We start from the raw sequence: 22,155 nt of genomic DNA on the forward strand, positions 1-22,155 counted from the left end.
AACTGGAATTAAAACACAGCCCAACACGCCTCCACGCGCCACCAACAGTGGCAGCGCGTGGGCCCCACGCGCCGGCGGCAACCACCTCCGATGGCCACCATATTTTGACAGCAGCACCTACACAACACACTGATCAATTTTCTCAACTACAACACATCCCAATTTTACCTTTAAACAGTCGAAATCAACCGGTGCAGAAAACCCAGAAAATCAAGAACCCTAGATTTTCAATTCTGCCTCTACACTTCAAATTGAAATGAAAGACCTTAGGGGAAATGATCTATGTCAAAAACCGAACCTTCGACGCCAATTTGGTGGCCGGAGACTGCCGGAATCGGAAAATATCGACGCTGCCTCAGAAATGCTACAGTGACCGTCATCTTCTTCTCGTTGCTGCACCTTCCACAGTTCATATTAAGCTACGAAACGAACCCAGAAATCAAGAGAAGGAAGAGAGCTTTCCAACGACATCTTACACGTCAAAATCCGTCGCCGGATGGAGGAGTTATGGCCGGAAGAAGGTGACGAGGTCGGAGAGGAAGAGAGAGTCGGGGAGAGAGAAAGGAGAGGGCTCGGTAAGTTTCCGAAAATGGAAACTTACCACAGTAACTCGTCCTATTTATAGAAACTTACCATGAACAGTAACTTTACCATTTCGCTTATAACTTTTGCATACGAACTCCGATTTTTACGTACCACATATACACGCGCTCGGTTTAACGTCCCCTACAACTTTCATGAAGGAAATTTTCTCAAATTTTGACCCGAACAAAAAGTCAACTTTTAGGGCCCCCTAAAAGCATTGAAACGACAGTAAAAGTGAAAGTAAAAGTTTTTTTTACCGTCCAAATGACTAGTAACCTGGTGAATTCGGGTTCGGGACGTCACAAAATGGATTGGGTTTCCCAAAATAGAAACTAGGGTTTTCGGATAATTTTTTTCCAAATTTTTCTATTTATCTAAAATTAAAAACTTTTTCTGATGGCCATAACTCTTTCATACGAATGCCAATTTTTACGTTCCACACGTCCACGTATTTGTTTCGATTCGCTCTACAACTTTCGTGAAGAAAGTTTTCACAAAATCGCAATGTATAAAAACTCAACCCTTGATCAATGCATTCCGAGCAAATAATTGTCCGAAATTCTTCTACTTCACTAACAACTCAAGAATTCGTACAAAAGGACACTTTATTAATTCAAAGAATTTCTAAGAAATTAATAACAAATTTTTGGGTATTACAGTGTGAGTATGGATTCAGAGATTAGCGAAGAGGGGAAAGAGAGCAATGTTATGTGACTTATGTCCAGTTCGTACAAGCGGAAGTGAATTAGCTCAAAGTTTTGGGCTAGTGTTTTCCCTCAAATCCTCAATTGTGCAGCAGACCAATTGTCTGCAGAGTTAGCTAGAGGAACCAGACTCTATTGCTGCTAGAGGCATATTTGACAATGATGAATTGCCAACACTCCCAAAAGATATATAAGATCACAAAGTTGTAGAAGAGAAGAGAAGAGAAAAAAAAGAGGAAAAACCAAAGAACCCTTTGCCAATTGTGAACTTTGTCCCTCGATCTCCTGAGATGATTAACAAGTTCCAAAGTATTTCACTAAAAAAAAATAAAAAATAAAACAAGGTTCAAAAGTTGGCGCTATCAACCCTTTATATTATCCCATTTACATTTTCAATACCTGCCAAAACCATATGCTCTACATAAGATATTACTTATCCAGTAGCTGTAGTTGCATATTCCTGGTTTAATTTATTTGGAGAAAATTGTAGACTTGTAGTTCAGTATTTCAGTTCGTTAGTTCTTCCTTAAGAAGTTGTTGTTGTTTCTTATTGTGTTTTTTTTTTCCTTTAGAAATTTTGACTGGTGGAATGATAACTTTACGTAACTTCTCTCTACAACTCCCCATCACGTTTGTGCATAAATTTTTAATCATCTTCTTTATTAACTATATCTTTAAACTTGTTCCGTGAGTTAATTAAATCCTTAAAAAAATCGATCATGTAATTAAGTAGATAATTCATTCACATTATATAAAAGAAATGTAGAAATTGATACACATATCTTATGACCACATGTCATAGAACGAGACACAATTGATAGTTGTCACAAATTTTCTTCTCAATAAAACGAAATGCCCTTGTCAAATTAATACCTCTTGGAAAAAGTTAACAAATAACAACCATTAAGATGTCTTTCATTGGCTTGTTGTTTCTATCTCTATATGACCCTTCTATGAGGAATGCTAGTATACATACCGCCTATATCACATACCGCCAAGCATAAGCAACAACCTCATAGGTGGGCCCCGCGACATGGTAGGTCCCGCCTACGATATACATCTGGTAGACCGACACCCGAGCTACTGCGTCATGGTGGAGGTCGGCCGGTATCTTGCCAGGAGGCCACCCTCCCATGCTCTCCAAAAGCCTTCAAGAGAAGTAAATATGTGTATTATGTCCCACATCGGAAATGTAGAATAGAATGAGACTTCCTTAAACTATAAGAGGAAGTCATCCCCTTCTTGGAAAGGGATGGATCCATGATCCTTGTACTTGTATCACTATAAAGGCTACTTGGCCTCACTACTAGTGGAATCTCTAAGTGGACGTAGCCTTGCCTCAAGGGCAAGGTGAACCACTATACATGCTTGTCTCTCTCTCTCTCTCTCTCTCTCTCTCTCTCTCTCTCTCTCTCTCTCTCTCTCTCTCTCTCTCTCTCTCTCTCTCTCTCTCTCTCTCTCTCTCTCTCTCTCTCTCCCCATCATGATCCACACTTAGTTCTTGTTCCGTATTCTCACACAGAAACATTGGCGCTAGAAGGAGGGTCCCTACGTTTGGGTATGAACCTCCGACCTTGAGCAAGGGTCATGTACGGGTACCACGAGCCACCAGGTACCAAGAGGCAGTGGGTGCATGGGTACATGCAGGACACCCCTCCCTCAACCTCACCCAAGCCTCCAATGAGCCAGAGGGTACATGATCCTCCGGGTACATGATCCTTCCTCATCCAAGCCTCTAATGAGCCAGCGGGTACATGATCCGTCCTCACCCAAGCCCCCGATGAGCCAGTGGGTACATGATCCTCACCCAAGCCTCTGATGAGCCAGCGGGTACATGATCCTCCGGGTACATGATCCTTCCTTATCCAAGCCTCCGATGAGCCAGCGGGTACATGATTCTCACCCAAGCCTCCAATGAGCCAGCGGGTAAATGATCCTTTCTCACCCAAGTCTCCAATGAGCCAGTGGGTATATGATCCTCCTCACCCAAGCCTCCGATGAGCCAGCGGGTACATGATTCTCACCCAAGCCTCCAATGAGCCAGCGGGTAAATGATCCTTTCTCACCCAAGTCTCCAATGAGCCAGTGGGTATATGATCCTCCTCACCCAAGCCTCCGATGAGCCAGCGGGTACATGAGCCTCCGAGTACCACGAGCCTCAGGGTACCATGAGCCAGCGGGTACCATGAGTCAGCGGGTACGCGCACACCCTTTACCCTCCACTCCCAAGCTTCACTCTTCTTCAGGCCTCCGAGGAGTCAGCGGGTACCACCAAGAATCATGCACGAGCACCACCAATTGACCCACCAAGGACGAATCCCTCCCACTGAGCACATTATCAGTCCAACTATACAAGGAGGACTTTATTTTTAGGAAAAACATGGAATCTCATGTTTCAACAATTCCAATATCTTACTACTTTCTATCAGCTCCAGATAAGTTCTCACTTATGCTCTTTTACTTTGAGCTAATGCAATGCTTTACATGCTTCGTTAATCACTTATCTAAGCATGCTTACAAAACGTGATGATATTAGTAGCATATTCACTATGCCTAAAATCCTTATGTCATGCTTGGAATGTCTCCATTATTCTTAGGCATGCTTACAAAATGCTAATTCTTACTAGCATTTCCACTACAAGTACATGTTAAACATACATGCCATAAATGCTTTAATTTAATTTTCCTTCAATTAAAATTGCTACATATATACATGTCAAATTCACTAAATAAATGCAACATGCATCTCATAAACCCTCCAATCATGGGAGGTACCCTGACCGGGTTAGGAGGCTCAAGCCTTCCTTTCGATCCCATCGATCACGGAGGCCTACAGGCCCTCATTCAACCCCATTGGGTTAAGGAGGCTCAAGCCCTCACTCTACCCCATTGGGTACGAGGCTCAAGACCTCATGTGATCCCACCGGGTCACGATGATAAAACCCTCACTTTACCCCATCGGGTACAAGAGGCACCAAGCCCTCTCACTTCCCAGCCTGGTACCAGAGACCGGGCCCTCCAAAGGGTACCAGAGGCCGACGCCTATACAATACCCCAATGGGTACCAAAGTCGTTGTACACAAGGCCTACATGCCCTTATAAATCATCTACTCGAGCGAAGTATCCCAACAGGATAACTAAAAGGTAGCTCCCTTACATAAGCCAAGGTCCAGTCCCTTGCTTTTTGAGTCATCTCAGCTCCCGAGCGTTCTCTACTCTTGGGGGACTTATTTATACCACTTATCACAAGTGGAGGTAGTACCTAACCGGGACTATCATTGAGCTTCACACTCATACTTTTCATGTTATGGTCTATTAATGGAAATATTGAAATTTTTCACCTATTGTTGATCGCAACAATTAAATTTCTTTTACATCCCATTAATAAGACCATAGGAGAAAACTCACACCTGCTCAACATGAGCGAGCTCAACTCTTACGTTCCCGTTACACATAAGCCAAACAATCGAGTTATGGTTTTACGTTCAGGTTAAGTAAGTTAGCGTTCCTTCCTCTAACCTATCCTTCGATACCGGAGCTTCATTCTCAGCCTTACCGACTTCGTCGAACGTAACCTGAATCCAAATTTCTGTTTCACTACGTGACTTGGGTGACTCGGCGAGTAACCACACTCTCGGTCCTAACACATGTGCATCATATGCATACAACATATACATATCATTATGTACACGTCATCGCATTCATCACACATCTATGCATCATATGCACTTCGTTATACTTTCACAACCACATACATTCTAGACTTATACGTTGTATGTCAACACTACATAATATGTGCATACATGCTATATATAACATACATCTCATACAAACATTCATGCACCTCGATGCATTTGACTCCAATGTCACCTAGATTGCCCTAGCGCAATCAATATGCTCTTTGTACACTCTTATCGTATTTGCAGGTACTAGCTAGATGGTGGGCCCTGTGGCACCAACCTGTCATGGAAACTTCACAAGACCTGGAAGAGTCCCTTCTTGCTCATGGAGTTGGGGGACTAGTATGGGTATGACGTTCAACGAGGTTATCACTCATACTTGGCGGCATCATATTTAAACTCCCCAACCAAGAAGCGCCTCTTACTCGGGGACTTGGGGGACTTGTACATACCACCTATATCACATACTGCCAAGCATAAGCAACAACCTCATAGGTGGGTCCCGCGACAAGGTAGGTCCCGCCTACGATATGCGCGCATCTGGTAGACCAACACCCGAGCTACCACGCCATGGTGGAGGTCGGCCGGTATCTTGCCAGGAGGCCACCCTCCCATGCTTTCCAAAAGCCTTCAAGATAAGTAAATATGTGTATTATGTCCCACATCAGAAATGTAGAATAGAATGAGACTTCCTTAAGCTATAAGAGGAAGTCCTCCCCTTCTTGGAAAGGGATGGATCCATGATCCTTGTACTTGAATCACTACAAAGGCTACTTGGCCTCACTACTAGTGGAATCTCTAAGTGGACGTAGCTTTGCCTCAAGGGCAAGGTGAACCACTATACATGCTTGTCTCTTTCTCTCTCTCTCCCTATCATGATCCCACTTAGTTCCCGTTCCGTATGCTCACACATAAACAGCTAGCTACGTTCCCCATTTACCTTTTCTCTCTAACCTTTCCCATTCATCAACTGACACGTGTATTTAGATAACACTCTTACCTATGACATTAATGTTTTGAAATCCCAATATACCTTTTATTTATTTTCTATATTCCTTTTTTTTCTCTCTCTTCTCTCTCTCACTACTGGGTACTGAACGATTTATCATCTTTTTTCTTTCTTTCTTTTGGGTAGTTTCAAACCCAGAATTCCAAATCATCAGGCCACATGGATACATGATTGAGGGAGAGATAGTTGATAAATAATAGAATATATGAGATTACAGTTATTGTCCTTACTAAACCCAAAAATCTAATACAAACAAAAGGCTTAACAACAATGAACCCAAAGTCAAATATGAGGGTCTCTGGGTTTCTCAGTGTCAACTCGTTTTTTTTTTCTTCTCAAAGTTTGACTATTGGGTTTTGAAATCTGTAAGGCAAAAATTGTAGTGCTCCAAAAATTAGTTATTATTTTTTGAGAATTTTTTGGAATTAATTAGTGGTTATTGGACGGTTTCGTGGTTTGTGGATGGAGAGGAAGTGTTTCGAACGAATTGCTATTCGAAAAATATGGTTTTAGGGGGGCACGAAGGTTGACTTTTTATACGTTGGGTTTCTCCAAAAACTTCCATCATGAAAGTTGTAGAGCGTGTTGATACGAGTTCGTGGACATATGGAACACAAAAATCGGAGTTCGTACGTGAAAGTTATGGTCTATGGAAATTTCGGATATTTTTGGAAACCACTAGAAACAGAACTTTCCATTTTCGGAAGTTACTATTTTCATTTTGGGGAGTTTCCTTTTTTAGATATTGAAAACCTCCGTTCTCTCTCTTAAGCCGCGAGACCTGACCCGGACCTGCAGTTTCGACCTGGACGCCATTTCCATCTCTGGTTACCTCCAGGCTTCGGCCTTGAAACCTGGACAGACCTCTTTGCCTCCACCGTGCGTTCCTTCCTGTGGCATCCTCTTGCGTCAATTCTCGCCCATGGCGGAGCTACAAGACGGTGAAGTTAGAGGCAGTCGGACCCAATCGGTTCTCCGATCTCCGACTACGACGGGGCTTCAAACCAAGCTTGTTGAGTTCGTAAGAGCCTCCTTTGTCGATCCTTGGTGGTGGTTTCAAACGATTCTCAGTGTGGAGTTGCAACTCAACGTGAGCAATAAATATTGGGCTTTGGACTGTGATAGGTGGCGATCTAGACCTAGTTGGCTTGAACCCCAGGTATTAAAGTTGCTTTACTTGGTATTCTTGATATTTTGGACGGTTGGATTAATGTGATTTTAAGTTTTGGCTGGCAGTGGTTGTGATGGTTGTGCAACTGCCTGTGGCAGCGTTCCAGCCATGTAAGGGATAGTTTCTATTTTTTCATATCATCTACTTGTCGATACGAGCGTTTTGATGTATAGTACGTAATTTTTGGAGTCGTATGAGTATGTTAGGGTTTTTGTGATTTCGCACCGTACGGTTTTCTATCTATGTGGATTCGATTGTCTGTCGACTTGTGGTTTTGATAGTGATCTTAGAAGTGTTCCGGAGACTTTGGGGTGTTTTCAGATGAAGTTTCGCCTCGATTGGCGTTACTTATGGGGATTTTAGTTCAAAACAGGGGTTTCGGACTTTAATCCATTGTGATTGTGTACTAAGTTGAGACCGTATCTGATTAGGTACTTGATAAAGTATTATTGGACGGATATTTTGTGGTTGTGCTACTCTGTTCTATATAGAAGACGCAGCAGGATTTAGAGGTGAGTAATCTCACAATGTTCATTTGTATATATTTTTACATGAAATATATATATATATATATATATATATATATATATATTCTTATGGGTTGATGGGTGATTTAAACAATATGTATGATGGGTTTCATTCTATCGTTTTGAGGCTTAACTTTTCGGGAAACATTGTGTTAGGAATTGGGAATTTCTAATCTTTGAAAAGTGTTAAGATTTGGAGTGAGTTGCTTTAATATGATTTGAACGTTTTGATCTAACGACCGAGGGTCTGAAGATCTGAGAGTCACAGGTGGTGATTTCTCCTTTTGATTTGATTTAACATTTTGGGTCCAGAGCGACTTGCTTAATATTTTGAATCTGGCGACCGGGGAGGTCGGATGATTCGGAGGTCACGGGGTGACATCTCATTTTGATTTGGTTTAACATTTTGGGTGCAGAGTGACTTGCTTAATGTTTTGATCTGGCAACCGGGGAGGTCTGATGATCGGAGGTCACAGGGTGACATCTCATTTTGAGAGTTGAGTAACATTTGGTCCTGTGTGATAGTTTTTAAATGTTCTCATCTAACGACCGAGGAGGTCTAAGGATTTGAGGTATCTGGCAACCGGGGAGGTCTGATGATCGGAGGTCACGGGGTGACATCTCATTTTGAGAGTTAAGTAACATTTGGTCCTGAGTGACCGCTTTTAAATGTTCTCATCTAACGATTGAGGAGATCTAAGGATTTGAGGTTGCTGGGAGTGACCTCAGGCATATATATCGGGACTTCATGCATTTGGCCGAGTGAGTGGATATGATTAATTAGAGCTCTAGTCTGTTGCCATTGTACATCATAGGGAGTAGCGGGGAGCTACTTGATGCTTATGAGTACGTGTTTTAAAAGGGAGTTTCGGGGATTTTTTGTTTTAAATGTCTAAGTGGGACTTGTGGTCATATTGAATTGTCAGTGTTTCAATTAATATGATTTTGTCACGGGGTGACTTTTGTTGTGTTATTTGGGAAAAAGCATATTTAATTGTCAGAGTTTCCATTAATATGATTTTGTCAGGGGGTGACTTTCATTGTTTTGAGTACGTGTTTTAAAAGGGAGTTTCGAGGATTCTTTCTTTTAAACGTTCAGGGTGGACTTGTGTATCATATTTAATTTTCAGATTTAATTTTCAGAGTTTCAATTATTATGATTTTGTCACGGGGTGACTTTTGTTGTTTTCTTTTGGGAAAAGAATATTGTTTTGGGAAGCATGGTATGTGTCCTTTTTCTCGAGTTGAAAGGTTTTCCTTGTTTTGGTGTGAGTTGTGTGGAGTTTGTTTTGAGTTACTCATACGAGCTTTCATAAGCTTACCAAGTTTGTTGTGTTGCAACCTGGTGCACTATTCGATGGTATAGAGATTAATCCTGTAGGTCAGGGTAATCATGGTTGAAGCTGAGTTTCCGCTAGTTGCAGCTTTACGGTAGGAAGCTAATTTTGTGACTTTACCATTATTAAGACTTTCGCTTGTAGTAAGCTTTGAGGAGCATTTACTTATTATTTTGTTGAAATAATTTAATTTGTAAACTTGTGTAATATTTGACTATACGGAGCGAGTCTGTATTGACAGAGAGGGTCTAGGACATCAGTATGTACTTGGTTAAAAACGGAAAAAGTTTTTCAGGTATTTTGTATTGATGGTTGAACCATCACACATCCCATAATTATATATTGATTTTTAATTGTGTTAAAAATCGGGGTGTGACAAAAATAAAAGTCATTTGGATTGAAAAATTTAGGAATTACACTAAATTAGTGATGATCTAATCTCTAAGAAATCTCTGAAATTGTTGTGTACCAAATTTTTGCCTCGAGAAATGTCAATGCGTGAAGAACTAGGTGGGTTTTCTCCATAAACAAGCTAGAACATCGATGTGGATTTTAGATTCAATCGGCAGATTGTCATATAGATTATCATGAATATATCTAGTTAATTTAGAGTTTGAACTTCAAAAATGAAAAAAAAAAAGAAGGGGAGAAGAAAAACGAGAGAAAAAAGGAGGAGAAGAAGTAGAAGGGCAGCAGAGAGAGAAAAAATACAGATAATAACAATGAAAATATATTTTGCTTTAATTAGGGGTAAATTCGGCAAAAAACATGTTGAGTTTTGAAAACATTAAAATCATAGCTATGCGTGTTACCTAAATTAGGGGTGGGCTTGCGAAACCGAAAACCGAAAAAAAACCGCACCGAAACCCTAACTGAAGCCAAACAAAACTGCACCGAAAAAAAACCGAACCAAAAAAAAAAAAACTGAACAGAACCTATTATGTTCGGTTCGGTTTTCGGTTTCGGCCCGGTGAAAACCGAACCGAAAACTGAAACACTGTTCACTTTTGACAAAACGATGTCATTTTGTTTTAGGGTTAGAGACCAACTATATTCCCTTTCTCACTGCCTCACTTCCACGACCCTATCTCATTTCAGTTTCTCTCTCTTCCTCTCACCTCTCTTCCTCTCGCCGATCTCTTTCTTCATTGGCCTCTCAGTTTTCTCTTCATCATCGACAATTCGAGATCGCCAAGGAGACCGCCAAGGACTGGGTTAAGCTCACCGTCCAAAACCGTCAGGCCAAGGTCTCGGTGGTCCCCTCTACCGCCTCTTTGGGATCGCCACCGTAAAATGTCAACTCCTTCAGGTTCGTTTTCTCTACCTTCTTCCTTCACACATCTCTCAGCCGGAGCTTCCTCCGTCTTTGATTTTCACCGATCTGAGATTCTGATTTTCCCGATTCATATTTCGTGTCCTCAATCCTCGACCTCAACTCCTCAAGTCCTCAATCCTCACTAGCAGCGCTATCTTGTCTTCTTATTTCCTGTTTTTTGACTTAAGAGATTGAAGAAGACTCGGTGTTCTTTTCTCCTCCATAGCCAAGGTCCAGATCGATGGCCATGGTCCAGATCGGGTGATGTAATTATTTCCATCAATACTCTTCTCTGGGTTATCGGGTTTCGTTTGAAATCCGAGTATGGTGCCATGGTGGTTGAAGTTTGATGAGCACGATCTCCGCCGCCGCCGCAAGGACTAGATCGATGGGTATTTCTGATGCCTTTTGCTATTCTAATGTGGTTTTTGTTAATTTCTATTTAATTTAAGGTTTTGATTTTCTGGGTGTTAATATTTTGATTTCAATCTTGGTTTTCATGCATGTTGATGACTTGATGGTAATATATGTTTTTCTCTTGGTATTTTACAGGATAGTTTCTTTGCTTGTTTTTGCTGGGATGGTGAATTACGATTGGACCTGGATTGGCTTCATACCGAATTGACACAGTGCGCAGAAGGATGATGACAATGTTTGATATTTATTTTCATATTATTTCACTGTCTGGGTGTTTTAATTTATGGTTCAAAGTTCAAACTTGAATGACAGTGTGTGACTGTGTATTGTTCCTGGCCTTTTTTTGTTAGGCAGATGCTATAATTTCAAGGATGCAAAGTAGTGAATTGGATGGTGGTGCTGATCAAACAATATTAATTACTGCAGGTACAGTATGCGTTTATAAGTAATATATGTTCATTACTTTAAAACATTGATGGTTTCTCTGTTCAATATGTTATGTTTTAGCTGGGATGATGACTTAAATCATATACTTTGTTATAGCTGGGTCTCTAATCTGCAAGCTTAGGAATTTGAATAACCACTATGTAATCTGGTCTGTTTAACAAGACATGCTTTAACTGGTAAACATATCAAAATTATTGAATCAGTTTTGCGTTTTGGTGTTGTTTTCATTTGGGGCATGTATTCTATAATTGAGATTATTCTCACTACCAAGTCTTACTGATTTTGAGGCATAAGGTGGAGTTAAGGGTAATTTGAGATAATACTATCTGATATGACCATTGATATGATATGATAGTAGAATATGTATTGATTCCTCAGTCTGCCTGTGCCATGTTTACATTAATAGGATAGTAAGTTTAATTATATTATATATTTCGCTGTCTGATTAATTTTTGGTCTACTAATAAGTATTGTTTACCTTTGGCTTTCCATACAGAGGCTGTGCCTAGGGAGAATCCTTGAGTTCATGAATGTGCCTGGCTTGACTAGGGAGAACATAGCTAGTCATTTGCAGGTTTGTTACTCTAAAAGTCTACATATAAGTTGATAGATGTGTATAAACTTGATGATTATATATGATGAGACTTCCTTTTTAAGCTGTATAGCTAGCTATTAACACCAATTCATGTCACTTCCCATTTCAAGCAAAGAAAGTTATTATATTTTTTATTTATCAGAAACATAGGACAAAGATTGACTGTGGCGTTTTATATTGATTTGGATTTAGAGACTGACTCAGTTTGTGTGATCTGAAATGTATGCAGGAGCTATGGCAGAGATTACAAGCATCAATTTTGAGACAGCATTCTCTTTTTTGTTTTTGTTTTTCATGTCTTTTGCTTGTGTGGGTGGTTATTGGTTAATGGGTTGCTCTTTTATTTTATTTGTTATATCGAAAAGGCTCCAATGGCCTTGATTCCTAATTTCCTAGTTTCTGGAGTAATTTTTGTAAGTAGATGGACTTGAATCTCTCGAGTCTACACCAATGTGTTTGATGCATAGTTTTATTTTTTGGTGAGGAAGGGCCCAAAAGGCTAGCAAAAAGAGAGAATGAACTATAAAAAAGACCTGGAAAAAAAAAACAATTATTAAATTATTTTTATTTTAAAAAAGTAGAAGTCTGTAAAAAAAAAAAGAAACCGAACCGAACCGTTCGGGTCGGTTCGGTTTTCGGTGTCAACTTCTCAAAACACAAAAACCGAACCGAATCGCACCGAGCCTAAATTCAGTTCGGTTTTCGATTTAGGTTCGGAACCGAACTCACCCCTAGCCTAAATACACGTCAGTTAAAGTTAAGGAGTGGAAAATGTTGAAGGAAAAGTAAATGAGAAAGATAGCTTGGATTCCTCTAAAGTGTAATACATATATGGAAATTGGCGTGCATACACTGACTCCAAATAATATTTGTTGTCAAAGCACCTGATCGACTGACCCGGAGTAGGAGATCTACTGCCAACTGCAAACTTTGTCCCTCACCTGAAGTTTCAAATTCCAAAGTTGGCACTATCAACCCATTAATATTAGCCAAGTTGTATTTCATTACCACAGAAGAAACCATTATGCATATGATCTGAATCATAGGCTCCTACCTCATTTCTTTTTCCCTCCATCCTTCCAGTACCTTGACTCTCTCTCTAAAATCACATCTTCGTTAAATTTGTTATGCTTTTACTTCGTCATTTCTATTATTGAGTGCAACTTCAATTGCATAAAAACATTCGATTATTTAACCTTGAGATAAGGGCTTGTACGTTAAGTTGATCACGGCTTGTTATAGTGTATATTCTTAAACAAGTTAAGCTCTTAAAAAAAGAATGAAGCATGTGAGTGTGATTGTTAGTAGTGTGAAAAAGTAAAATAATTTTGTATGCACATGTTACATGTCTCACAATACGACAAAATGGATAGACGAGTTATCACGATATCTTATCTATTGAATAAAAAAACAAGTCAAAATGAGATAATAGAAAAACTTATTTATTAGTGCGTTGAGCACACGAAAACATGTGATAATGTCTCACACTACGATAAAATGGACAGTCGAGCTATCACGATCTCTTACCTACTAAAGAAAAAACCAGTCGAGATGAAATAATAGAAAAACTTATTTACTAGCGTGTCCACTGTAGGATGATGACTTTTACTGACCTGTAGATGTGCACAGTAATTAAGCTCTATATATATATAAATATATGATCTATCTTTGTGTGTGTGTCTGTAAAAGAAGTACACTTAAACAAGACTAATACTAAATAAAACATATATGTTTGTATATATAGAGTATTAAACATACTTAATGTAAAAAGTATTTAACAAGTTTTAATAATAGTTGACGCTGGCTGGACAATTATCAACCACAACTAAAAATAGAAATTAATTCAAAGCGCTTAACAACTGTCGATCTAATCAATTTTATATTTGTAAGTATAAAGCCAGGCGATATTGATGATTAGTCGTTGATCTAATAAATTAGTAGTGGAGCCAGATGTATATTTCAGGTGACAAAATCCCCTCTAACCGTTTGCTTTTTCCATTTGGATGGACTCAAATCAAATCCATACTCCACATTAAACATGCAATTGATGGTTTTCTTTTATTTCTCTTCTGCACGCTGTGCTGTACATTATGTACAGATTAGGGTTTGGCGCTCGTTTCTTGAGCTTTTGTTTTGGATTGGCCGACTCAGGTTAATTATTAGGGTTTAGGGAATCCACCAATAGATTCGCTGCGTACTACTAAAGCGACCACTAGGGAAACCTTCAAGATTTGTACTTCCCAAATCATTTAATATTAGAAATTTCCCCAATGAATATTCCAATACTTAAGAGCAATTAAGACAAGTGTCCTGAGCCCAATGAAGTTTATACTTGAGTAAAGGAGATTGAAAGTTCCAAAAAAAAAAAGAGAGAGAGGGAGATAATGGCTTTTCAGAAGAGTGGAACCGAACACTATGCAACTCATTGTAATTTCCTGAAGTTTCTTCATTTTGAATTATGATGCTTGATGAACCTTTTTTTTAAATTCTTTTAAGTACGTTTGGCTAGACTTGGAAGGGTTCTTCCTTATGAACTACAAGCATCGTCTCTATATGAGTTTTTTTCTTGTAGTTAACCTTCCTTTTGCGATCGGTCTGGATTCCCTTTCTTTTTTAATCACATGACAACTAAACTTTGTATATAGTATTACGTATTGCCTATGTCTATATTGTTTTAGCTTTGAATTAACACTACTAAAAGTGCACTAAAGTTCATCAATAACAACTAAAGAATAAGTGAGTTACGCACACGAAATAAATGCATCATATATAGACTCATATACATGCATCTTTCCACAAGTCCAATGTCCACAATATTAGGATCTTTAGTAAATATAGAACTGATATGCTAGACGTTCTGGTCTTGAGAGTGCAACACTTGAGAACCATTGAAAGTACTATAAACTTATAAATGTGCCGTATTTTACCATATTAAGCAAAAAAGAAGTGTTCATATCCTCCCTTAACTATCCAACGGACACCCGACTTGCGAAGAAGAAAAGATTTTTTGCTATGCCGCGCCACTGCATCACGTTATGGTATTTGATAACTCATAATTTCATACATTTTTTATACCCTTAAATGTAGGATTCTAGGCTTAGTTCTTGTCATTTTTGAGTCATTTACTTTGTGTTTGTGTTTTGTAGGTTAAACTGAAGAAAAGAAAGATTTGGAGCTTAAAATCAAACGCAAGATTGAAAGGATACTTGCTATCCTGATCTTCCAGAATTGTCTCTGCTTTGCGTCAACTTCACAGATTAAACTGTACCTTCTCACAAGGAACTAGCAGGCGAGCCTCATACCATTAGAAAGATACGGATGTTAGCTTTGTGAGGAATTTTACGGAAGTGGATTCACATTCTTGTGGAGCAAGTTATGATGATTTTAGCGAACCTAGTTCGGGAAGGCAGATTCTGACGGATTTTGCATATCTTTTCAGAATCTGATTTGTGAAGCCTAAGTCCATTGCTCTTAGCACTTTGACGGGATAAGGCTGAACGTGTTTGACATATTTGGAGTAATTTCTTGCATTGACTTTAATAACCCTGCGTTCCTTTGGAGAGAAGAAAGCTATTCCAAGTTGGACTAGAAGACCGAAGAAGCCCAAGTCAAGTAGGATTGGAAAGAGACATACAGGGAGAAAACCTAGCACGTCTAGAGACAGAATACACAGCATATTCGGCAGAGAACAAGGAGAAGAAGAAGCTCTCACCATCGCTGGACCGGAGTTCCTCAATTCTTCCATTGTTTGTTTCATGTTTTCTTTGATTCTAGTCATGTTTTTCATAGTTATGGATTGCTAAATTCCTAAGCTAGGGCTGAGATGAAGCCCCTAGTATGACTATTCTATTTGTTTAGTTGGTTGCTATTGAATTTCTGGATTTCTATGTTAAACTCTTAATCACCGTTTCAATAGAACTTTTATTCAAAATCTTTGCTCGGGATCAATAAGACCTAGGTTTTGTTTATGAGTTATTTGGTTGAAGAACATGATACTTGATCAATGAGTAGATGTTTTCTAGGGTGCCAAAAGATAATTTAATCTTGTGATTTAAGAGTTGTGAATTAAGAATACAAGTGCTTGATCATAGTCGATATTCTTGTTTGCATGATTTCCTAGTTCTTTTGTGCTTAATGGAGTTGAACATGTTTGCTTGAACCTGATCATTAAGTGGAGTAAATTATAGTTTGGCTACGTGAGTTCTATACAGGATCAATAAGTTGGAATTCATAGGTTAGAAGAACTTTGGCATATGTCTGGGATCAATAAGGCTTATGTACGGAAATCTTTAGCATGATATCTAAGAATTCAATGGTTATCAACTAGAGAATAGGGTAGAAGTAGTAGGTGGTGGATTCAATGCTTTAGCATCTTCATAATCTGTTCTTAAACTTAAAGAATCTCATTACTCAATCTTGTCTTTAATTTTAGTTTTTTCTTTCTTTAATTTTCTGTTTACAACTCAATCACAACATAAAAATCAGTTTGTTTCACTTGAGTAAAGCACACTTGTCATAGCAAAATTGTTTCAATCAGTCCTTGAGGGAATGACCTCGTGCTTGCACATCTATCCTACAATTGAATCGTGCACTTGCGAGTACTAAATTAAAATTGACAACAAGTTTTTGGCGCCGTTGCCGGGGACTGACTTAATTCAATTTGATTTGTCAGTTGTGCCATACTTCATTTTTGTATAGTTTTTTTAGTTTTTTTTAGTTTTTTCTTTTACTTATTATTTTTTTTTTTCTTGTAGGTTTGAATTGGTTTATGCAAGGTCGTCGATCCCAGAATTTAGCTCTCATTGTCTACGATCCGGAGATTGAACGAACTCGTAGAAGACTCTTAAAGCAAGCAAGAACTCAAGCTCAAGTTGTGGTTCCAATGGCAGAAGATGAAACAAAAGCATTGAAGGAGTTCACGGCTCCTACTGCACTCACAACATCATCTTGTATTGTTGTAGCTCCTATTCCTGCAAGAGTGCGTTTTGAGATTAGACCAGCAACAATCCAAAGCTTGCCTAACTTTTATGGGAAGACGAATGAAGACCCTTATCTCCATGTGGAGGAATTCAAGGACATATGTGGGACTTTTCGGTATGAGATATCAGATGAGCAGATCCGTTTAAGGCTTTTCCCTTTTTCATTGAAAGACAAGGCAAGAAAGTGGCTAAGCTCTCTTCCCCTTGGTTCCATCAATACTTGGGATGATTTGGTTAAAAAGTTCTTGTTGAAATTCTTCCCGGCTAAGAAAACCAATGCTCTCCAAGCAGAAATTTTTGGTTTCTCTCAATCCGAAGGAGAACCTTTTTATGAGAGTTGGGAACGTTATAAGGATTTATTTTTAAAGTGTCCTCACCATGGATTTTCTAAACCCCAAAAGGCTCAATTTTTCTATAGAGGTTTGAATGCCCAAAGTAGAAGTATGGTGGATGCTACAGTTGGTGGAAGCTTGATGGGAAAGACGACAGAAGAGGCAATTCAAGCTTTTGAGGCTATATGTGAAAATTCGCAGCAATATGATCCTTATACATCAGTGCCCAAAAGAGGAGGACTATATGAGGTTAGTGCAAGTACTAAGTTGGAAGAACAAGTTGCAGCCTTGGCAAGACAAATGAAGAGCCTTACTCCTCTATTAAATAAGGCTGCAAGGGAGACATGTGCTTCGTGTTCAAGTATTGCACATACCACAGAGGCTTGTCCCGAAAATTTCTTCCATGATGAGCAAGTCAACATGGTGAATAATTATAGAAGGCCTGTTAATGATCCTTTTTCAAATACATATAATCCAGGTTGGAGGCAACATCCAAATTTCTCTTATAGCAATAATAATCAGGTGCAAATGCCAAGGAATCCTCCCATGCAAAATTATCAAGGGTCGGTTGAACAAAAGAAACCATCTCTTGAAGAAACCATGCAGCAACTTGCACAAAATCAGATGGAATTTCAAAAGGCGAATGCTCAGATGCTTCAAGCTATTCAAGAGACCAAGAAAGAGCAGCAAGTTCAATCTCAAGCTATTTCTAAGCTAGAAGTTCAAGTTGGTCAGATTGCCACTGCTTTGAATGAGAGAGAACAAGGGCGTTTACCTAGCCAAACTCTTGCTAATCCAAGGGGTCAATTTGAGAAACATGAGCCTATGAAAGCTGAGATCACATTGAGGAGTGGAAAAGAAGTTGATATAAAAGTTCGTAGTCCAAGAGATAAAGAAGAAGTCAAACGGGGAAACCCAGAAATTAATGAATCAGCAGAGAAGGAATCTGCAACAGCAATCCCGAAAACGTACTGATTCAACCCCAGCGACTTCTAGCACCCCAGAAACGCCTTTACGGTCTACTTCAGAGTCTCAAGTTGTTCCCAAACCTCCATATCCACAGTTGCTTCAGAAGCCAAAGAAAGATTGGCACTTGACTGAGATTATGGAACTATTTCGCAAGGTACAAATTAATATTCCTTTGCTTGATGCTATTAAACAAATCCCAGCTTATGCGAAGTTTTTGAAGGAGTTATGCACTAATAAGCGAAAATTTGAAGATCATGAGAAAGTGTTGTTGTCAGAAGAGGTCAGTGCCGTAATTCAAAGAAGACTCCCTCCAAAGTTAAAGGATCCGGGCAGCTTCACAATCCCTTGCACAATTGGTGATCATTATTTTGAGCGTGCTTTGATGGACTTGGGTGCAAGTGTGAATCTGATGCCGTACTCTCTGTTTTTGAAATTAAAGCTTGGTGACCTACAACCAACATCAATCACCTTGAAATTTGCAGACCGATCAGTCAAGAGGCCAAAGGGAATTGTTGAAGATGTGTTAGTGAAGGTTGATAAGTTCATATTGCTTGCAGATTTTGTCATTCTTGAAACTGAACCAGATGCTTATTCAAGTGAGGATGTACCAATCATTTTGGGTCGTGCATTCATGGCTACTGCTGATACCATAATTAAAGTAAAAGATGGACTTCTATCTATGACAGTTGGTGACATGTCCGTGGAGTACAAGATTTTTGAAGCTGGCCGACGTCCCTCCGAAGATGGTAAATATTTTATGGTTGATTCTATTTCTCCTATTACTCATGAATCTTTTATTTTGAATTCATCTCAAGATCCCCTTGAAGTATGTTTGACACAATCTGGAATGGATTTTGATGCCAAGAAAGAGGTTGATGAGTTAGAGAAGCTTCTTAATGCTGCACCGGTTTTTGAATCAAGAAAGTGGAACCAATTTGAGTCTTTACCTTTGTCCACAAATAAAGTTGTGCCTTCCATTCAGCAAGCACCGAAGTTAGAGCTCAAGCCACTGCCACAACACTTGAAATATGTATTTTTGGGTGAAAGTGAGACACTTCCAGTGATTATTGCTTCGGACCTTTGTGAAGAAGATGAAAAGAAGTTGTTGCAAGTTCTTCAAGCTCACAAAATAGCGATTGGATGGACAATTGCAGATATTAAAGGTATAAGTCCTACAATGTGTATGCACCGAATCCATCTTGAAGACAATATGAAGCCAACACGTGATGCACAAAAGCGTTTGAATCCACCAATGAAAGAGGTTGTGCGTGCTGAAATTTTGAAGCTCCTCGATGTTGGAGTTATATATCCAATTTCAGATAGTCAATGGGTTAGTCCAGTTCAAGTGGTTCCTAAAAAGTCAGGAATAACCGTTGTGAAGAATGAAAAAGACGAGTTAGTGCCTACAAGGATGACTACGGGTTGGAGAGTATGTATTGATTACCGAAAGCTCAACACTGCCACACGCAAAGACCACTTTCCATTACCTTTTATTGATCAGATGCTTGAGCGATTGGCAGGTCATAGTTATTATTGTTTCCTTGACAGTTATTCAGGGTATAATCAAATTCCTATTGCACCGGAGGACCAAGAAAAGACTACATTTACTTGCCCTTTTGGTACTTTCGCATACCGGAGAATGCCTTTTGGATTGTGTAATGCACCTGCCACCTTCCAACGGTGTATGATGAGTATTTTCTCCGACGTGGTGGAGCGATTTATTGAGGTATTTATGGACGACTTTTCTGTTTTTGGTTCTTCTTTTGATGATTGTTTGCTTCATTTAGCTCTAGTGCTCAAAAGATGTCAAGAAACCAATCTTGTGCTAAATTGGGAGAAGTGCCATTTTATGGTCAAGCAAGGTATTGTGTTGGGACATATTGTTTCAAGCAAAGGCATTGAAGTTGATAAAGCAAAAGTGGATTTAATTACCAATCTTCCTCCACCAACAACAGTAAAGGGAGTGCGTTCTTTCCTTGGCCACGCCGGATTTTATCGACGTTTCATGAAGGATTTTAGCAAGATTGCAGGACCATTGAGCAATTTATTAGCAAAAGATGCAGAATTTGTGTTTAATAAAGCATGTCTAGAGGCATTTAACAAGCTCAAGGCCCTCCTCACTTCAGCTCATATCATAAAGCCTCCAGATTGGAACTTGCCATTTGAATTAATGTGTGATGCGTCGGATTATGCGGTGGGTGTAGTTTTGGGGCAGCGTATAGAGAGGCTTCCTCATGCTATTTATTATGCTTCAAAGACTCTAAATGATGCTCAACTTAACTATTCTACCACCGAAAAAGAGTTGCTTGCGGTTGTATTTGCTCTAGACAAGTTCCGGTCTTATTTAATTGGTTCCAAAGTAATTGTCTACACTGATCATGCTGCCCTTAAATATTTACTTGCCAAGAAAGAGGCGAAGCCTCGACTGATCCGTTGGGTTCTCTTACTTCAAGAATTTGATTTGGAGATAAAAGATAAAAAAGGAAGTGAGAATGTGGTTGCAGACCACTTGAGTAGATTGGTGCATGAAGATGATGAAGTGGACTGCCTTCCTTTGAATGAAAATTTTCCTGATGAACAATTGTTTATGTTACGTGATTCTCCTCCTTGGTTTGCTCATATTGTGAACTTTATTGTTACAAAAAAAATTCCAGATCATTGGAGCAAGCAAGAGAGGGAGAAATTTCTTTCTAAAGTGAAGCATTATATTTGGGATGAACCATATTTATTCAAACATTGCCCAGACCAATTGATTAGAAGATGTGTACCGGAAAGTGAGTTTCAAAGCATTCTTCGTTTCTGCCATAGTTATGCTTGTGGTGGGCATTTTGGAGCCAAGAAAACAGCGGCTAAAGTTCTTCAAAGTGGCTTTTATTGGCCAACATTATTCAAGGATGCTTTTGAATTTTGTTCTTCATGTGATCGCTGCCAACGAATGGGTAATATCTCCAAACGTGACATGATGCCTTTGAGTAATATTTTGGTGGTTGAATTATTTGATGTATGGGGAATAGACTTCATGGGACCTTTCCCTCAATCCTTTGGCAATCTCTACATATTGGTGGCAGTGGATTATGTATCAAAATGGGTTGAAGCAATTGCTTGCAAGACTAATGATCACAAGGTGGTACTTTCTTTTCTCAAAGACAATATTTTTGCTCGTTTTGGCACTCCTAGAGCTATTATAAGCGAAGGAGGACTACACTTTTGCAACAAGCCATTCGCATCACTTATGAAGAAATATTCCATCACTCACAAAGTCGCTACACCTTACCACCCTCAAACTAGTGGTCAAGTTGAGATTTCCAACCGGGAAATTAAAAATATTTTGGAGAAAACAGTTCGTCCGGATAGGAAAGATTGGTCTCAACGTTTGAATGATGCTCTCTGGGCTTATAGGACAGCCTATAAAACTCCAATTGGCATGTCGCCATATCGCTTAGTTTTTGGGAAAGCTTGTCATCTTCCGGTGGAGTTGGAGCACCGAGCATATTGGGCAATCAAGCACTACAATTTTGACATGAATGCAGCCGGTGAACAGAGAGCATTGCAGCTGAATGAGATGGAGGAAATTCGTAATGAGTCTTATGAGAATGCAAAAATTTACAAGGAGCGCACCAAGAGGTTTCATGATAAAGTCATTCGTCAAAAGACATTCGAACCAAATCAAAAGGTGCTGCTATATAACTCTCGGCTGAGACTCTTTCCAGGAAAACTGAAATCTCGGTGGATGGGTCCTTTTCTGGTTACAAAGGTGTTTCCTCATGGAGCAATTGAAATCAAGAACTTGAGGAACAACTCAATCTTCAAAGTGAATGGTCAACGTCTCAAACCTTACTTGGAGACATCTTTTGACACCAATGAGCAGCATGTTTCCTTCACTGATCCTCCAAATGAATGAGCTTAAACTTGGTCTGGCTGAAGACATAAAACTTAGCGCTTGTTGGGAGGCAACCCAATGATTTTTGGAAGAAGAGGAGTGCGTGTTCAGCAAGAATGAGGCTTCTAATCGTGCTCACATCTGCTACCTTCATACCAGGGACGTTTCCTAACTCTTTTCTTCTATTTTCGTAGTTCTTTTTCATCCA

The 22,155-nt window shown here is 39.4% G+C and overlaps 1 protein-coding gene and 1 non-coding gene across 2 annotated transcripts; one reads left to right on the forward strand and one right to left on the reverse strand.

The window, feature by feature from the left end:
- The first annotated feature begins 2,876 nt into the window (after positions 1-2,876).
- On the forward strand, positions 2,877-21,968 carry LOC112178259. The gene is made up of 7 exons (XM_024316432.1): positions 2,877-2,981; positions 5,216-5,317; positions 6,721-7,137; positions 11,096-11,171; positions 16,542-18,052; positions 18,162-19,488; positions 19,963-21,968. The coding sequence occupies exons 1-7, from the start codon at positions 2,877-2,879 to the stop codon at positions 21,966-21,968; spliced, it is 5,544 nt and encodes a 1,847-aa protein (XP_024172200.1).
- On the reverse strand, positions 17,045-17,151 carry LOC112181095. The gene has a single exon (XR_002928700.1). It is a non-coding gene; the product is annotated as a small nucleolar RNA R71 (small nucleolar RNA).
- Positions 21,969-22,155: the final 187 nt, after the last annotated feature.

Source organism: Rosa chinensis, chromosome 7, assembly GCF_002994745.2.
Source record: "Rosa chinensis cultivar Old Blush chromosome 7, RchiOBHm-V2, whole genome shotgun sequence".
Classification (NCBI taxonomy): domain Eukaryota; kingdom Viridiplantae; phylum Streptophyta; class Magnoliopsida; order Rosales; family Rosaceae; genus Rosa; species Rosa chinensis.